At 41.4% G+C, this 17,200-nt stretch overlaps 1 protein-coding gene across 7 annotated transcripts in view; it reads left to right on the forward strand.

Annotated features, from left to right (window-relative positions):
• Positions 1 to 17,200, forward strand: part of LOC105497296 (zinc finger CCHC-type containing 7) — a 278,994-nt gene that overhangs the window by 33,060 nt on the left and 228,734 nt on the right. Inside the window, exons 1-2 of one of the 7 annotated variants that reach the window (XM_011768308.3) lie at positions 7,719 to 7,869; positions 13,538 to 14,168. In XM_011768308.3, coding sequence (XP_011766610.1) covers positions 13,559 to 14,168 — 610 coding nt within the window. In that variant the 5' untranslated portion in view covers positions 7,719 to 7,869; positions 13,538 to 13,558. The other 6 variants (XM_011768307.3, XM_011768313.3, XM_011768310.2 and 3 more) reach the window with 6 other exon arrangements.

Raw genomic sequence — 17,200 nt, forward strand, 5'->3', positions numbered from 1 at the left:
GATTTTAACAGATCTGTCCATAGCAAGCAAGCACAAAGATTGCTGGAGCCATGCAAATAGAGTTGTTGAAGACTGTACAGGAAACAGGAAGTTTGAGGTATTGGGGATAGGGAGACAGAACCTTCTGCAATTAATAGGTCTGATATAAGAAATACACCACCCACATGCAGACTGGTCAATCAACCACAGAAGAATATCAGATCCTGAAGGGAGGCAGAGGAAGACGATATCATAGAGACAGTCCTTTTAAAGCCCCATATTGCTAATGGTTTCACCAATTGAGTAAGAAACAATGGATAATAATGGTTGAAACACAAAGCATCACATCTATAGTTTATCATATATAATTGTGCTTAAGTTGACTGTAGTAAACTGTGGCTCACATGACAGAATGATCTTAATTATTTTCAATTAGTTTCTTTTGTAGTTAATCTAAAGTCCTGAGTAAAATAATTCACGGTAGCATTGCCACAAAGACATGTGGAAACTGAAAACTGTAGGCATAATTCTGGGGTCCAGGATGGGCAGCTGAAGAGAGCAACCCCTCTACAGATGACACCAAAATAAGCCCTCTTTGAGCCTGTGTGATCCTTCATGTCTGATAATCTGTGGATCCAGGGCTCATGGACATTTAAAAGAAAGGCATGCCTTTTTAGGCAGCTTCTCAGCATGTTACTGATGACATGCTTCAAGATTTCTTGTACAGAATCTGACGATTCTTAAATAAATTAGAATCCCAATAGTTTTGTTAGTCAGTATTCATTTTCTAGTCACTAAGAGCTAAGCCTTGAGGAATAAAATTCCAACTAAGAAGAATAATAAAAAACGGGAATGGTGCCCTTGAAATACTAGTTCCTTATCCCTAGGATTTTATTGTAATTAGAATATTATGTATATAGTTTAATTTATAATATATATATTTAAATTTCATTACTTCATAAGGAAAGGCAGTCTCCAAGAAAAATTAAAAGCCATCTATATGAATGTCCAAATTTTCAAGAACGATTTCATAGCCTGGTTGAAAATGTGTACTCTCCCCATCACTTTGCAATTGGAAGAACTGCAGAATCATGAATAATACAAAAAGATGTTAAACTTTTCAACAAATCCAGATGGGTACCAATGTCATTGAGAATTCCTGAGAATCACCTTGATTGCTGCTTCAGACCTAGGAGCCTGAATTGAATATCACTTACCAGTTGGAACCTATTGGCTTAAGTGAAGACAGTTTCCACAATACCATTGGTATCTATATTGTTTACTTTTAAAATTGTACAGACATTAAGTTTGTATTTTTGTCAAATAAAAAACGTCCAAACTTTAACATTCAGTCATTTCCCTTGCTAGCCTTCTATTTCTTCTCCCTTATCACGTAGACTTTGGTGCAATAGAAAGAATGATGGATTGGGAACCAGAAGCCAGTTTTAACACTAACCTTTGTTGGGACCTTGCAAATCTCTTCTTCATTTTGCATCTTAGTTGTCCCTTCTGCAAAATGAGAGAGTTGGACTAGATGTCCCTTTCATCCATGATTCTAGGGTTTCCATTGTTCCACACAGTCACTGGATGAAGAGACATCACCAATGCAAAGACTGAGCCGCCATGAGAACTCATGTTTTGTCTTGCAAGACTTGAGGCTGGGTATAATGGAGGCCTAAAGTCTTTACTTCCAATCTTAGGTAGCAGGGAAATATGTCCATTTGTGGGTTATGCTGCTCATCATCCCTCTACTCCCTGTCTACCCACACCATGCTAGGGTCCTGGATATTCAGAGTCAGGGCTTGTCACCACAGAAGACTCACACACTTGTGTGATGCTTTTGCTGATCCTGTTCCTTTGACAGAAGATCTTTCTGCTTCTCTACCTAGCAAACTCTCACTCATACTTTTTATTTTGTCTTTTAATTTTATATTTTGACATAATTTCACATTTGGAGAAAAAATGCAAAATCAGTACAAAGAATCCTCATGTACCTTTTACACAGATCTCCAAAATGTTAACTTTTTACCACACTCCTCTCTCTCTCTCCCTCTAGCTCCCAGAATTTTTCTTCTAAGCCACTTAAGCATCAGTTTCAGACATGATGCCCCTTTACTCCAGATACTTCAGTGTGCTCAACCTGAAAAATAAAACCAAGGCGTTCCCCTACATAACCATAATGTAAATATAAAAATCAGAGAAATAATGTTAATATAGTACTGTCCTCTAACCTAAATCTGGATGTTGGATGTTGCCAATTGTTCCTTTAATGTGGTACAGTAACTCAGTGTTTCTTTGCATTTCCTGACACTGATAGTTTTGAAAAGTCCATTATTTTGTAGAATGTCCCCCAATTTGTTTTTGATAGTTTTCTCATGTTTATATTCAAGTTATGTAGTTTTGATGGGAATACCACAGAAGTTATATGCTGTTTTTCCTCAATGACTCATGTCTCACTTTTTTTTTGTTTAGATGAAAGTCCTTCAATCTCTTACTCCCACTCCCCTCCTAAGATGTGAATAACCACCGTTACCAATTGGCATTCGTGCAGTATTTTGCCTATGTATCTATGTACACAGATATCTACATATAGACACACATGTACCCTTTAAAAACATAAAAATGGGTTGGGTTCAGTGCCTTCTGCCTGTAATCCCAGTAGTTTGGGTGGCCGAGGTGGGTGGATCACTTGAGGCCAGGAGTTCAAGACCAGCCTGGCCAACATGGTAAAATCCTGTCTTTACTAAAAATACAAAAATTAGCTGGGCGTGGTGGCAGGTGCTAGTAGTAGCTGCTACTTAGGAAGCTGAGGCAGGAGAATCACTTAAGTGGGGGAGGTGGAGGTTGCAGTGAGCTGAGATCATGCCATTGCACTCCAGCCTGGGCAGCAGAGCGAGACTCTGTCACAAAAAAAATAAAAAAAGATTTCACAATACACCTACTGCTCTGCAATTTACCTTTTTTCATTTAACTGTATGTCTTTGTGAATCCTTCTATATCTTTTTGTTGAAGCTGGGTCTACAGGCGTGTGCCACCATGCCCGGCTAAGTTTTGTATTTTTAGTAGAGATGGGGGTTTTGCCATGTCGGCCAGGCTGGTCTGCACCTACTGGGCTCGAGTGATCCTCCCACCTCAGCCTCCCAAATAGCTGGGACTACTGATGCACATCACCATTCCCAGCTAATTTTTGTATTTTTGTTCAGATGGGGTTTCGCCATGTTACCCAGGCTGGTCTGGAACTTCTGGGCTCAAGCAGTCTGCCTTCCTTAGCCTACCAAAGTGCTAGTATTATAGGTGTGAGCCACTGTGCCAGGCCAAAAGTGGCATTTTTTAAAAAAAATAGTATAAGTATGTCCTTGTTTAGATCGTTCCCTACTAATGAATATTTGTTTCCATTTTTTTCTATCACAATGTTTGTACATAAATTTAAGAACATACCTCATTTATAATTGTGATAGATGCTACCAAATAGCTCTCCTAACACACTTTTCCAGTTTGTATTCTCATCTACTGTGCATGAGATAATTTGCGTTTTTCTGACTGTTGGTGATGTGGAGCACCTATTCATGGCCTTTGGGTTTCCTGTTCTGTGAATTGCCTGTTAGTGGTCTTTGCTGTGAGAATGCTGAATTGGTCGGTCTTTTTCTGACTACTTATTTCTCCAGGCCTCACTCAACTCTGTTCCTCTGCAGAGGCTTCTCCATTTCCCCTAATCAGCCACCACCCCCTCCTCTGCTGTCCCATAACACTGTTCACACCGTGCCCAGGCCTTCATTTACCAACCATTCCATACAGAATCTACTCATTCCAAAAGTGTCCACTGTGAGCCCTCTCTGTGCTTGGCCTTGGGCTAGGTGCTGGGTGGAAAGACACGAGCCACTCATCATAGACTCCATGCTAAAGTTCAGTTTTGAAACGCAGCTTTGAGCATAGAAAACAGCATGAGTTTTAGATCTAGACATAACTTGAGTTGAATTCCAGCTTCACCACTTCCCAGCTGTGTAACTCAGAGCAAGTCACTTGATCACTCCAAGTCTCCATTTCCATACTAGTGAGGTGGGGCTAATTCCTCCCTTAGAGAGTCACTTGAAGCTGGACAAGAGACAATATATCTGAAGTGGTTAGCCAGGGCCCATTTACACAGTAGGCTTGCAGTGAATGAATGGTAGTTGAAAGGCAACTGTTAAGAGGTCAAAATCAGTTAGTTCTCAGAGGTTCTAGGAGCCATTAATAAACTGGAAAATAAAAAGGAAGGAGGCAGCTCCTCTGTTTGCAATGCAAAGGATATGGATGAGTGCCGCTTGCCCAGATCCTGCTACAGAACATCCTCTATCTTTCCTGGTCTCTGCAGCAGATTTCTGCTTTGTCCTGGCCCCTGTCCCAATTCAGCTGTGCACTGTTGATGTACTACTGCCACTGCTGTGGGAAGAACAGGTGCTTTCCTTCTCAAATAAATGTTGGTCTAGGCCGGGCACGGTGGCTCACGCCTGTAATCCCAGCACTTTGGGAGGCCAAGGCAGGAAGATCACGAGGTCAGGAGATCAAGACCATCCTGGCTAACACGGTGAAACCCCATCTCTACTAAAAATACGGCTGAGGCAGGAGAATGGCGTGAACCTGGGAGGCGGAGCTTGAAGTGAGCCGAGATCCTGCCACTGCACTCCAGCCTGGGCGACAGAGCGAGACTCCGTCTCAAAAAAAAAAAAAAAATCCACAAAGTGTTGTCGAAATTTAAAATATTATAGATGTACAGGAGTAATCCTGGCAATATATTTTTAAATTTTTAAAAAGGTGACATTTGTTTTACACAATACATATTATCAAAACAAACAATGAGTAATCTGTGATGTGCTTCTATGCCTGTTTACTTTTCTGGAAAGTGGTTCTCCAATTTTACCTTTTCATAGTACCTTGTCCTTCTCCTTCCCAGCACTTACCCTATAATGTTAATTAAATGTTCTAATTCTTTTCTGGCCAAACTCCTAGACTATAACTGTTTTCGTAGCTAGACTCCTATCTCTCTGAGATCAGTGACTTAAAAATTTACAACTTTTCTGCACTTTCTAACACCGTCTTTTAACAGATAGATGTTCAGTAAACGTTGGTGAAAACAAAATCACACTTGTCTTGAGGAGAATTGAAATAGGCCAATTAATTGGCAGTGTTTCATTATGAGAGGAGAAAAATATTTCAGAGCAGTCTAAGTTACGTTAAAGGTATGCAAAAATAATTTTTTTAAAATTAAAGATATGGGATCTGTCATCCAGGCTGGAGTGCAGTGGTGTGATCACAGCTCACTATGACCTTGAACTTTCAGGCTCAAGCAATCTTACCTTGGCCTCCTTAGTAGCTAGGAATACAGTTTTGTGCCACCACACCTGGCTAATTTTTACTATTTAAAATTTCTTATTTATTTTTATAAAAAGAGTTCTTTTAAAATTTATTTTTATATAATTTTTTAATTAAAAAGGATCTTATTTTAAATATAGATGGGGTCTCCTTATGCTGCCCAGGCTGGTCTCCAACTCCTGAGCTCAAGCGATCCACCTGCCTCAACCTCCCAAAGTGATGGGATTACAGCCATGAGGCACCGTGCTTGAGCTTTAAACATTTTTGTTCAGATGGTCTCATTCTGGAGTGCAGTGGCGCGATTTCGGCTCACTGCAGCCTCGACCTCTGCAAGTCAAACCTCAGCCAGGTACAGCTGGGACTCCAGGCGTGGGCAACCACGCCCTGTTAATTTTTTTTTTTTTTTTTTTTGAGATGGAGTTTCTTGCTGCCCAGGGTGGAGTGCAATGGTGCAATCTCGGCTCACTGCAACCTCCCCCTCCCGGGTTCAAGCGATTCTCCTGTCTTAACCTCATGAGTGGCTAGGATTACAGGCATGCGCCATCACGCCCGGCTAATTTTGTGTTTTTACTAGAGATGGGGTTTCTTGCCATGTTGGTCAGGCTGGTCTCGAACTCCTGACCTTAGGTGATCCACCCGCCTCGGCCTCCCAAAGTGCTGGGATTACAAGTGTGAGCCACCGCGCCCAGCCGCCCAGTTAATTTTTAAAATTTTTTGTTGAGACAGCCTCTTGCTATATTGCCCCGGCTGGTTTCAAATTCTCTGCCTTTAGCGATCCTTTCACTTTGGGCTCCCAAAAAGGTGACAGCTACCCCATCAGCCAGGCAGGCATTCAAAATTTATCAGACCCAGACGGACCTGAGTATGGGACTTCATTCAGTTAGCACCATCCTATGCAGGTGGTGGTGGGGGGTGATGGGGGTGGGGGTGTGTGTGTGGCAATTGTTTAAAGGCATTTTTTTCTTTTCTTCCCTGTACCTGCATCACCCTTTATCTTCGTGCTCCTAGAATTTGTGATAGAAAGAACAATGTGTAGCCAATGGATAGCTTATATTATTTTAGTGTAAATTCTTGGTATACAGTTTAGCAAAAACCTCTTCTTTTTTCCTTTAAAAATTCACCTTTGGCCGGGCGCGGTGGCTCCTGCCTCTAATCCCAGCACTTTGGGAGGTCGAGGCGGGCGCATCACCTGAGCTCAGGGGTTCGAGACCAGCCTGGCCAACATGTTGAAATCCCGTCTCTGCTAAAAATACAAAAATTAGCTGGGCGTGGTGGTAGGGACCTGTAATCCCAGCTACTTAGGAGGCTGGGGCAGGAGAATGGCTTAAATCCGGGAGGTAGAGGTTACAGTGAGCTGAGACGGTGCCATTGCACTCCAGCCTGGGCAACAACCGCGATACTCCGTCTCAAAAAAAAAAAGAAAGAAAGAAAAATTCACTCGTAGCCCCTACAAGGAAGTGTAATGGCTCACGCCTGTAATCCCAATGCTTTGAGAGACAGAGGTGGGAGGATCTATACCTTCAAGCCTCGAGCTTCACAAGACAAAGAACTTACTTGAAACTGCTGCTTATCGGATGACATATAAGGGCAACTTGAATAGAAGATCCCAGGTTGCACTCATCAAACTTGGCCCAAATAAATTCTCCCCTTATATTAACTTTGCCTCAGTTTTTCCTTTAGGTCGACAGTTACTTCTAAAATTCTACATATGGGTTTACCTTGTATTAAAATAAGGTGTGAGAAGGGCAAATGAAACCCGAGGCTCCCATCACAAGCTTGCCACCTTCAGAGACTTCCAAAGGATCAGCATTAACTCCAATATTTAGCAGGAGTGCAGCTCTTCAAGATTCACAAAGTGTTAAATCTGTTGCCTAGAATTCCAGAGAGTTGGAGGCGCCCTGTGTTCAGCCTAAAGGTAAAAGCGATCAGCCTAAGATCATTAGCGCAAGGGAGAAGTTTGAAGCCATGAGCTCTCAAGTAGGCATTTCCCGCTGACCAGGTCTGCGGGCCAAGCAGCCAGCCACGCCGGCCCTCGTCATGCACGCGATAAGCTAGGCTCCCACGCCACGTGGCACTGGGAAGGCGTCCACCGAGCGCCAGGGAGAAGGAGGCGGAGCCCGGCCTCAATCTCGCCCGTGTCCTCATGGGACTTGTAGTTTTCCTCGCGGGGGTAGCGGGCACGAACTCCCCGGCTTTTGTCGGTAAATAGCATCTCCTTCGTACGAGTCATTCAAATAATAGATGTAGCCTAGGTAGCTTCAAGAGAATATGGGAAGGGGAAGGGGCAAAGCAAGGAAGGCAAGCCTAATAATTATGGGCGGGGCAGAGAAAGGATTCGCACTCAGTACGCATGCGCACATCAGCCCGGGAGGGTGGGCGGTGACGGAAAGGCGAAGACTAGAGCGGTGTTGTCCCCGGAAGTGCCTTCCCTCCCGGTCTGCGCGGACGCGGCCTCCTTACCTCATTTGTCCTCGCCCCTCCCCGTCCCTCTACGCGTTGTGGTTCCCGGTTGGTGCTTCCTGTTCGCAGCCGCGGCAGTGAGTATGTGTGTGACGGACCCCCCAGCCGCCCGCGGCCCGGGACCCCTACCTATCCTCCGTCTCGCCCGCCGGGCTGTGGAACTAGCGCGTGCCCCCTCGCCGGCCTCGACGTCTCCCGTCCGTCCCTCACTCGTGGCAGGGCGCAGCTCCTGGTCCCTCAGCTGCGCCCCGCCTCACGCGGCCGGGCTGCTGGACTCGGAGGTCCGCGTCTCCCTGGCCCTCCAAGGGCTAAGGCCGTGATTCTAGAGCGGCTGGGCGTCCAGGGCCTCGGTGGGGGTGGCGTGTCTGCCCTTTTTATCTCTCCGCAAGACCCCCAGTCTTGTAGGGAAGCCAGTCAGTGAAGCGCAGAGGTCTCGGCGCGCCGAGAGGGAATCCAGTCTTTGAGGACCGAGTAGTCCCGGGCCACCTCCCGCCTCTGCTGTCAGAAGCAGCAGCTGCAGCCGTGGAATCCAGGATTTCGGGAGCTGTGTCCCTTTCCTCATGTAAAACAAGTAGACTTGGACTGTGTTCACTAAGGCGCCCTTTATCCCTCCCATCCTGTGAGCGGACAGTTGCCTTCAACTTTCGGGAAGAGCTGCCGGTTCGGTGGAAAAGCTGTGGCTGGGAATCAGGAGGCCTGTGTTCTAGCCGTGGCTCCCCCACGAACTCGCTGGCGACTCCAGAAAGCTCTTATTGAGGCTGAATTTAAGATTATTTCAGATTACACTATTGAATTAGGGGCTCCATTAGGGCCTTTTTCGCTCAGTAAGTTTATCTGAGCCCCATTTCTCCAACTATAAAACGAGAGCGTTCAGTTTGATGACTTTTCAGGTCCCCTCAGAACCTCTTGACTTTGTGGTTTTCTTTTTCTTTTTAAACTTTTATCTAAGACCGTTAGAGAAGTGACTTCGTGTTTTGAATAGTTAGGCTGTCACATACAAAGACTTTTAAATGGATTGTGTGTATATTTAGGAAAGCATTATGCTTTGGAGACAGTTTAGCATTGCTGCTTTCAAGGGAATCTGAGGATGAGGAATAAACTCAGGAAGGATCGCAAGTGATGATTATAGTAGTATGTTAGGTATCAGGGTAAGAGACTGCATGACCGAAGGAAAAGGGCTAAGGGAAAGGTGAAGGAAATGTTTCCGGATAGGATTAATTCTCATAAAAATCATGTCTATATCCCAAGAAGAGCTGGGACTTACGTGACTAAATTTAGCTTATTTTTTTCCTCCCGAAATACTGTGCTCTGTCTTTTGTGACCTTTGTTTCACACATCTGGATTCTCCACCCCAAACAAATTTGATTCAGAGTGGCCATCGCATTTGAAAAATGGACAGACATTTTAACCGCTTAGTCAATTGTGTTTCAACTGTCCTGTCGGGGCAGTTCACTAATAGTAAGAAAGGAATTTTATGTTGAAAGTAAAGTGTGTTCATCACATTCCAATGAAATTTGGACTGAAAATGAGGCTGTGGATTTGATTTAAATCGACCCGAGATGGATGCCTCTGTCATCAAGAAGGAACATCTAGGGAGGCTAAAGGTGCTTTGGAAGTAAATAAGAGCAAAAGATCAGAATGACCAGTAGGTAGACTGTGAGAGCGGAAGGATTGATTAAAGACTGCATTAAGTAAATGCTGAAAGCTTAAATAAGCCTTAAGTTGTCTAGTTTAAAACCAATCAATGAATACTGCTCCCTCTTTTGAATAGTAATAGCCTTTGCAGTTATTCTATAACTTTTATATTTGTTAAGATATTTTAATTCTTAGATCTAAATTTCATTTCCATGATACTTTAGGATCTTATATGGGAAACATCTTTTCTGGTCATGGGATTGATCGTCTTTGAGTACCAACTTGGGAGATTCTTGAATGGCAAACTGACAAAATGTGTGTTTTCCTTCTACCTAAAATGTCTCATTCAGTTTTTAAATTGTGCTGGGACGTAAAATGGATAGTTGTGAGGTAAATTTAGGTGTTAGCACCAATGCAAATATTGCAATGAAGGAAGGTTTTTTTTTCCCCAAAAAGTCTTAATTTGAAGTTAACTTATTTGAAAATTTTATTTTGGGCCATGTGCGGTGGCTCACGCCTGTAATCCAGGCACTTTGGGAGGCCGAGGCGGGGGAGAGGGGGATCACGAGGTCAGGAGTTCGAGACCCGCCTGGCCAACATGGTGAAACCCGTCTCTACTAAGAATACAAAAATTACCCAGGCGTGGTGGCGCGTGCCTGTAATCCCACCTACTTGGAAGGTAGAGGCAGGAGAATTTCTTGAACCCAGGAGGAGGTTGCAGTGAGCCAAGATTGCGCCACTGCCTTCCTGCCTGGGGAACAGAACAGGACTCCGTCTTGAGAGGAAAAAAAAAATTATTTAAAAATTGTAGTGAACAATTGGCTGAGAATCACAGAAATGTGAATCACTTCTAGCTGTGTTCTTAACCAGCTGCATAACCTTGAATTAGGCCTCCTATCTCTTTGTACTTCAGATTCCTGATGGGAAGATTGAGGAGTCTGTATGAGATAATCTGATTTTGTTATCTAGTTAGTATACTTGGGAATCATGTACAGGGATCAAAAAGCCAAGAAAGCCTTCTGAGTCAAGGGGATGTGTGTGTGTATGTAAAAAACATACATTGTCCTCTGAGACACTTTTTAAAAGGGTAAATTAAATTCATTTGAACGTAATTAAAGCAGTAACATAAACCAAAACAGCCTCAGGCTGACCTTAACCCTGGCATACATAAGCTACCTTAATAAGAGAGCACGTTATGCCCAGCACAATTTTCAAGTACAGAAGGTACAAAATCCTCTTAAAGGCCATAGGGGCCAAATTGTTAAATTCATTTTTCTACATTTCAGGGAAAGAGATAAATCCCTCGACCCAAGGAATTCAGTTTTTATTATGGTTCTGTAGTTTATTTTTGGCATACATTCACAGGTGTGCCTATGGCTCTATTCTTAATCCCTTTCCTTTGGGATGGCTCCAGGAGGAGGACAAATTTGTAACTCTGTAATTTAGCTCTTTAATTTTTTCTGTGCTGCACTGGAATTATGTTTTATCTTAAATCCACACTGGATCCTCAGGATGGATCCAGTGAGGATTTTGAAAGAAGCATAATTCCTTTGACTTCTTTTAGAATTAATTTACCTATTAAATAAAAAGGAAAGGATTCATCTTTTATTTGAATTCCTCTGAGGCTAACAATTCAGTATAAACTGATAAATGCTATGAGCATTATTCAGACAGCCACATTCAATTTGTGTGATAATAAGAGCATAGCCACCTGAAGGACAGTACAACAAGGGCACAGGCATATGATACCTTTTAGAAGAAAAGCATTACAGGTTGGTTTATTTATTTCTGGAAAACAAACAACTCCAGTAGGAATGTAGTGCCTTTTTGGCTCTTGTCCATTTGGTTTTTGGGATTAAGGTGGTTCTAGTACCAGAACTACCATCACAACACCCTGGTATTTTGGGGCAGAAATTTGGGACATTAAGAAAACAACTAATTTTAATTTTATGTGTATAGCTGTTAGTGGAAGAAAGAATAAATTGGCATCATTATTGCTCTCTAGGCTGTCCCTGATTTTGGACACACACTTATTTTTCCAGGGCTCTCAGTAGTCCATCATTACCTAATAGAAACATCTACTGTATAGAGTTTTGGTTGCTGATGCTAGAATTTAAGACTTTGGAGTAGTTGAAAGACAACAGAGAAATTCATCTCATAATTTTTGTATTTTAAGCACATACGAGATTTATCGGGGCTGAAGAACAAATGCCCAGTGGTGTAGTTCATTTATTCATATATGAATTCAACAAACGTTTGTAGCTGACCCCGAAAATACCAGTTACCCTACTTGGCTTTGGTGATTCATTGTTTAGTAGAGTGCATATAGTTCCTTAGTTCCTGCCCTCCTGGGGTTTGTGATCTGTGTTCCTTGGAAATTTATATTGAATAAGTAATTAGAAATGTGATGAGTGTTTTGACATGTAAAGTGCTTATGGACGCCCATAAAAGGGGCTCTTAATTTAGCCTGGTTGGAAGTGATTTTGAGCTGAGTTTAAAATATGAAGGCTGAGGAGGATTTCATATGCTCACAGTAGAAAGTAAAGTGTTTCACTTTATGCATTTATTCCCAAAGTTGGGAGTTCTGTCTCAATATTGGGTCATTATTAAGTTTGTATTTATACGTTATAAATATACATTATAAAAATATACAGTTTTGTAACTAGTACAGAGTTTTTAGGCAGAGTCTGGCTGTGTTGCCCAGGGTGAAGTGCAGTGGCATGATCTTGACTCACTGCAGCCTGTGCCTCCCAGGTTCAAGCTATTCTTGTGCCTCCGCCTCCTGAGTAGCTGGGATTATAGGCGCACACCACCACACCCAGCTAATTTCTGTATTTTTAGCAGAGATGTGGTTTCACCTTGTTCGCTAGGCTGGTCTCGAATTCCTGACCTCAAGTGATCCACCTGCCTTGGCCTCCCAAAGTTTTAGGATTACAGGCGTGAGCCACTGCACTGGCCCACGCTTGTTTTATTTTTGAGTTGGGTTCTAGCTTTGTCACTTAGGCTGGAGTACAATGGCGTGACCATAGCTCACTGTAACTTTGAACTCCTGAGCTCAAGCGGTTCTCCCACCTCAACCTCCTGAGTAGCTGGGACTACAGGTTTGCACTGCCACGCCTGGCTAAGTTTTTAGTTTTAATTTTTATGGAGATGGAGTCTTACTGTGTTGCCTAGGCTGTTCTCAACTTCTGACCTCAATGTGATCCTCCTTCCTTGGCCTCCCAGAGTGTTGGGATTACAGGCATGAGCCACTGCCAGCTTAGGCATTTTTATTTATTTTTTTGGCCAACGATCAGAGGGCCATGAGATTAATTTGTTAATTGAGAAATATACATTTACACCGAAACAGTAAACAAAACTGTTTCCTGTTAGGGATTTTAGTCATAATCGAAGTAATATTCCTGTGTATGCTTGAAAATATGAGCTGTAGAACCAGAACCAAGGAAAAGATGAAGAATGGATAGGCTAGTGAGAGCTACTTTAAGTTTTGTTTTAACATTTTGGACAAGGGTTTTGTGTCCTGCAATAGATCTCAACTTGTTTTTCATTTACAATATACCTGTGAAATCTTACATATCATGTGCTGCATAATAGCATTTTGATTAAAGACAGACCATATGACTGTGGTCCCATAGGATTTGTATACTGTTTTTGCTGAATCTTTTATATGCTTAGATACACAAATACCATTGTGTTACAGTTATTTATAGTATTTGGTACAGTAACATGCTGTACTGGTTTGTATCCTAGGAGCAATAGACCATACCATATAGCCTAGTTGTGTAGTTGACTACACCATCTAGGTTTGTGAAAATCATCCTATGAAGTTTGCACGATGAAATTACCGAACAAAGCATTTCTTAAAGTGTTGACTGTGTTTCCATCAATAACTATAACTCAATTTGTCAGTAGTAATTCTCGTTAGGGAGTGGTGGGACTTAAAGGAGTGGGTCCTAACAGGACTTAGAAATCCTTGGAAAAAGGTATTTTAATATGTCTGAAAATAGTGATGGCCTTCATATTAGCAGTTGTCACTAACAGGTGATATTGTTCCTTAAACTCTCATGATCTGAACTTTTAAAATATATTCTGTGTACAACTTTCTCTTTTGCAGCTTCAAGGTTACTGACTTTTTATGATGTTTGGTGGCTATGAGACTATAGAAGCATACGAAGATGATCTTTATCGAGATGAGTCATCTAGTGAACTGAGTGTTGATAGTGAAGTGGAATTTCAACTCTATAGCCAAATTCATTATGCCCAAGATCTTGATGATGTCATCAGGGAGGAAGAACATGAAAAAAAGAACTCTGGGAATTCGGAATCTTCGAGTAGTAAACCAAATCAGAAGAAACTAATCGTCCTTTCAGATAATGAGGTCATCCAACTGTCAGATGGGTCAGAGGTCATCACTTTGTCTGATGAAGACAGTATTTATAGATGTAAAGGAAGGAATGTTAGAGGTCAAGCACAAGAAAATGCCTTTGGTCCTTCTGCTTCCCTTCAGTCTAATGAGCTGGTTGATAAGAAATGCAAGAGTGATCTTGAGAAGCCTAAACATGAAGAGAGATCAGATGTAATCCGAGAGGTCATGATTATAGAGGTCAGTTCAAGTGAAGAGGAAGAGAGCACCATTTCAGAAGGCGATAATGTGGAAAGCTGGATGCTACTGGGATGTGAAGTAGATGATAAAGATGATGATATCCTCCTCAACCTTGTGGGATGTGAAAACTCTGTTACTGAAGGTTAGTATCATATTGGCCATTTTGAAAGTAGTATCATCTTGCATAAGGAGGACCGCTTTTCCTAGAGAAAAGACCGATAGGGTCTGCTCCATTTAATTCCTCACTTTTTGGTCTTGTCTTTTGGCTTGTTTCTTATGTGACTCTCTTACCAGTGCCTACTCTAATGGTGGTCTGTCTGAATATCAGAAAGAGTATGTCAGAATACCAAAGACACTCTGCTTCTGGTGTAAGCAGATTCATAGCTGCTTCTTCCTGTTTGGCTAGAGCCAGTTCTGGACCTGAAATCTTACCTCCCCCCCTCTCTGCTTGGTACCACAGGTGAGTACTCCATCCACCTCTGACATTAGCCCCGTGCGCTCGTTCAGCCAACTCTGTTGGGACTGTCTCTTCGTATGGGATTTGCTTACCCAGGAGTTAGATGGCAAGCATAGGGAATGTCTGGCACACAGAATATATGGAATTAGTGTTAGGATTAGGATTTTAGGTACTCCACAGTCAGAAAGACAGGAAAATATGAAGATCTGTAAGTCTAGGGCAGATTATAGGAGAGAATGCGAATTTTGAGAGCTACGTCATCAAGGATTAAAATTTTGGTGTTAGTTTTGCCTCTGTGATGTGTAGTCATCTAGTCTTAATGCTTATGCCTTCAAGAAGTTCCTTCTTTTTCGTTTCCCTCCCTTTATGGCTAATGCTCAGTCTCTTGCACTGGTTTCCAAAGTAGTCTTCTTTTATATCGACCCTGTACACTGTTGTTAAAACTGGTATTGAAATGCTCTTTTACTCATAGTACTTTATTACTGCCCCAAAATTTTTAGTGGCTTCCCCAGAAATGATGACATTGAATGTAAATTGTGCTTGAAGCCCCTGGGATTGGCAAATGTCTTTTTAAGAAGCCAGATAGAAAATATTTTAGGATTCCAAGCCACATGATAATCTTAACTACTCAACTTAGCCCTTGTGGGAAAGCAGCCTTAAATAATACCTATAGAAATGGGGGTGGCTGTTCTCAATAAAACCCTATATAAAAAAACAGGTGACTGGCTCAGACTGTAGTTTGCAGACCCTGAGAACTTGACAGCAAAATGAAAAGAGAGAATAGTAGTTAGGACATAGAACAGAATCACAAAGTTTTTTCCATATAGGTGAGCTCTGATAATGTTTTTAGGTAGAAAGAAAGGAACTTGTGAAGAAGGAGAGACTCAACCTGTTTGATGGATTGGGTTGGGGGCCAGGTTAGAGATAGGATCAGGTGTATGTGTTGTTGAATTATTCCTAAAAAGGAAGAGACACACTAGTAATTGCTAAATCATCAAATATTTATAGAGGTAGAGGAGAAAGAATAAATTCAGATGGATTGAGGTAGATGAGAGAACATATGAGGATGTGTTTGATTTTCTTGGGAAAATGAAAGCAGAAGTAAGAGAGGGTGGGGGATAATTGGAAGCTTAGAATGTGGAAAGGATGTTTAAGTGCTGTGGGGAATACTTTCAGGCAGTGGTTACCAGTATTTTGAAGATGACAACCTGTTTAACTTTGAAACAATTTGTGGACCACCCATGGTTGTAGTTATGATTTTAGTATTCAATTGAGAAAATGCATATTAGAAAGAAGCTACTACTCTTAGATGACTTTGTATTTTATTAACCACAACATTGATATGTGAGAAATAGTGTTTATAATGCATTGCTGTATGTACCCATTAAGGTAACTAATTCTACAGTTTCCCAGGAGGCTGAAGGCTGTTAAGTTGGAAATCATTGCACTCTAGTGAATCAACAATAAGAGAATAAAGGATTGTTTAGAAGTAGTGTTCAGTCAAAATTAAAATATGAACTTGTAATGAACTCACTTTGAAGGATTCCATAACTTTATCCAGTAATACTTGTCAGCTTGGAGCAAGATGACAGAAACAAAATGATCTTGGGTTAGGCGTAACACTATAGAAGGCCAAAATAAGCATTTAGTTTATTCTTTCTCTAAATTACCTTTTCCTGAGATCATACCTAGTTTCATTAATCACTTCTGTATTTATGGTCATCAAATTGTTGTCTCCTTAACCATTTTGTTGATTTCAGTTTCTCCGTGTACACCTACTGAGTATTTCCGTTTGGGTATCTTACTGTTTCACATTTAACATACTGAGAAGAAAGCTTAATAAGCTGAAAAAAAGCTTATTATCTTTCCTTTGAAACAGCTCCCTGCTGCTTTCTATTTGCACTAGAGAATCTACAGACATGCTGCAGTTGATGGCACAATGTGGGTAGGTTGGGAAAAACATGAATTAGGTGCTGGATTTGGAGAAGAAATCGAACTGTGCCATGTTTGGTAAATGATGGTGATGAGAAAGTAGAACCTCGGATTTGTGTTTTTGTTTTAGCCAAGTAGAATTAAATTCTGCATTTTTGAAAATTAATTTACTTGACTCTTATAAACTGTTACAAATACTCACATATATATTCTGTTTTATTTCCTTGATCCACTAATGCTGTAATCCTATTTCTTTCCAATTAATAAACAATGTATTTAGTACTGATGCCCATTTAAGAGTGTTGTTACTCTGTAATCACTACCCCTTTCATAAACATATCTGGGGATAGATCGGTTCGTATAATCTTTAGAGAGAAGATTTTTTTCATTTCTGTTAAAGTGTAGAGAAAATCTCAAGTAGTTTAGAAATGCCTGTTGTTAAACAGCATCCATAACTATTTTATGTTCTGTTTCCTTGACCTCACTCTGAAGAAAAAACCAAAATTATCTCCCAGAATTATGGCACAGACAACTGCAGTATGACATAAAAGAAAAGATTACAGGCTCCTTGAGGGTGGGTCTTTTCCATACTCATAAACCTACTTATAATAATATTTAGAGTAATGTCTTGACACATATATTACCTGCTTTCTCATTAATTGCTAAATCATCAAACATTTATTGAACATCTCTATGTAGGGTATAAGTAATGCTGAAGTAGTACTGGTGACTTACAGTGGTAAAAGACTTAAGTTTTAGGCTGAGCACGGTGGCTCACGCCTGTA

This window comes from Macaca nemestrina, chromosome 14, assembly GCF_043159975.1.
Source record: "Macaca nemestrina isolate mMacNem1 chromosome 14, mMacNem.hap1, whole genome shotgun sequence".
Classification (NCBI taxonomy): Eukaryota; Metazoa; Chordata; class Mammalia; order Primates; family Cercopithecidae; genus Macaca; species Macaca nemestrina.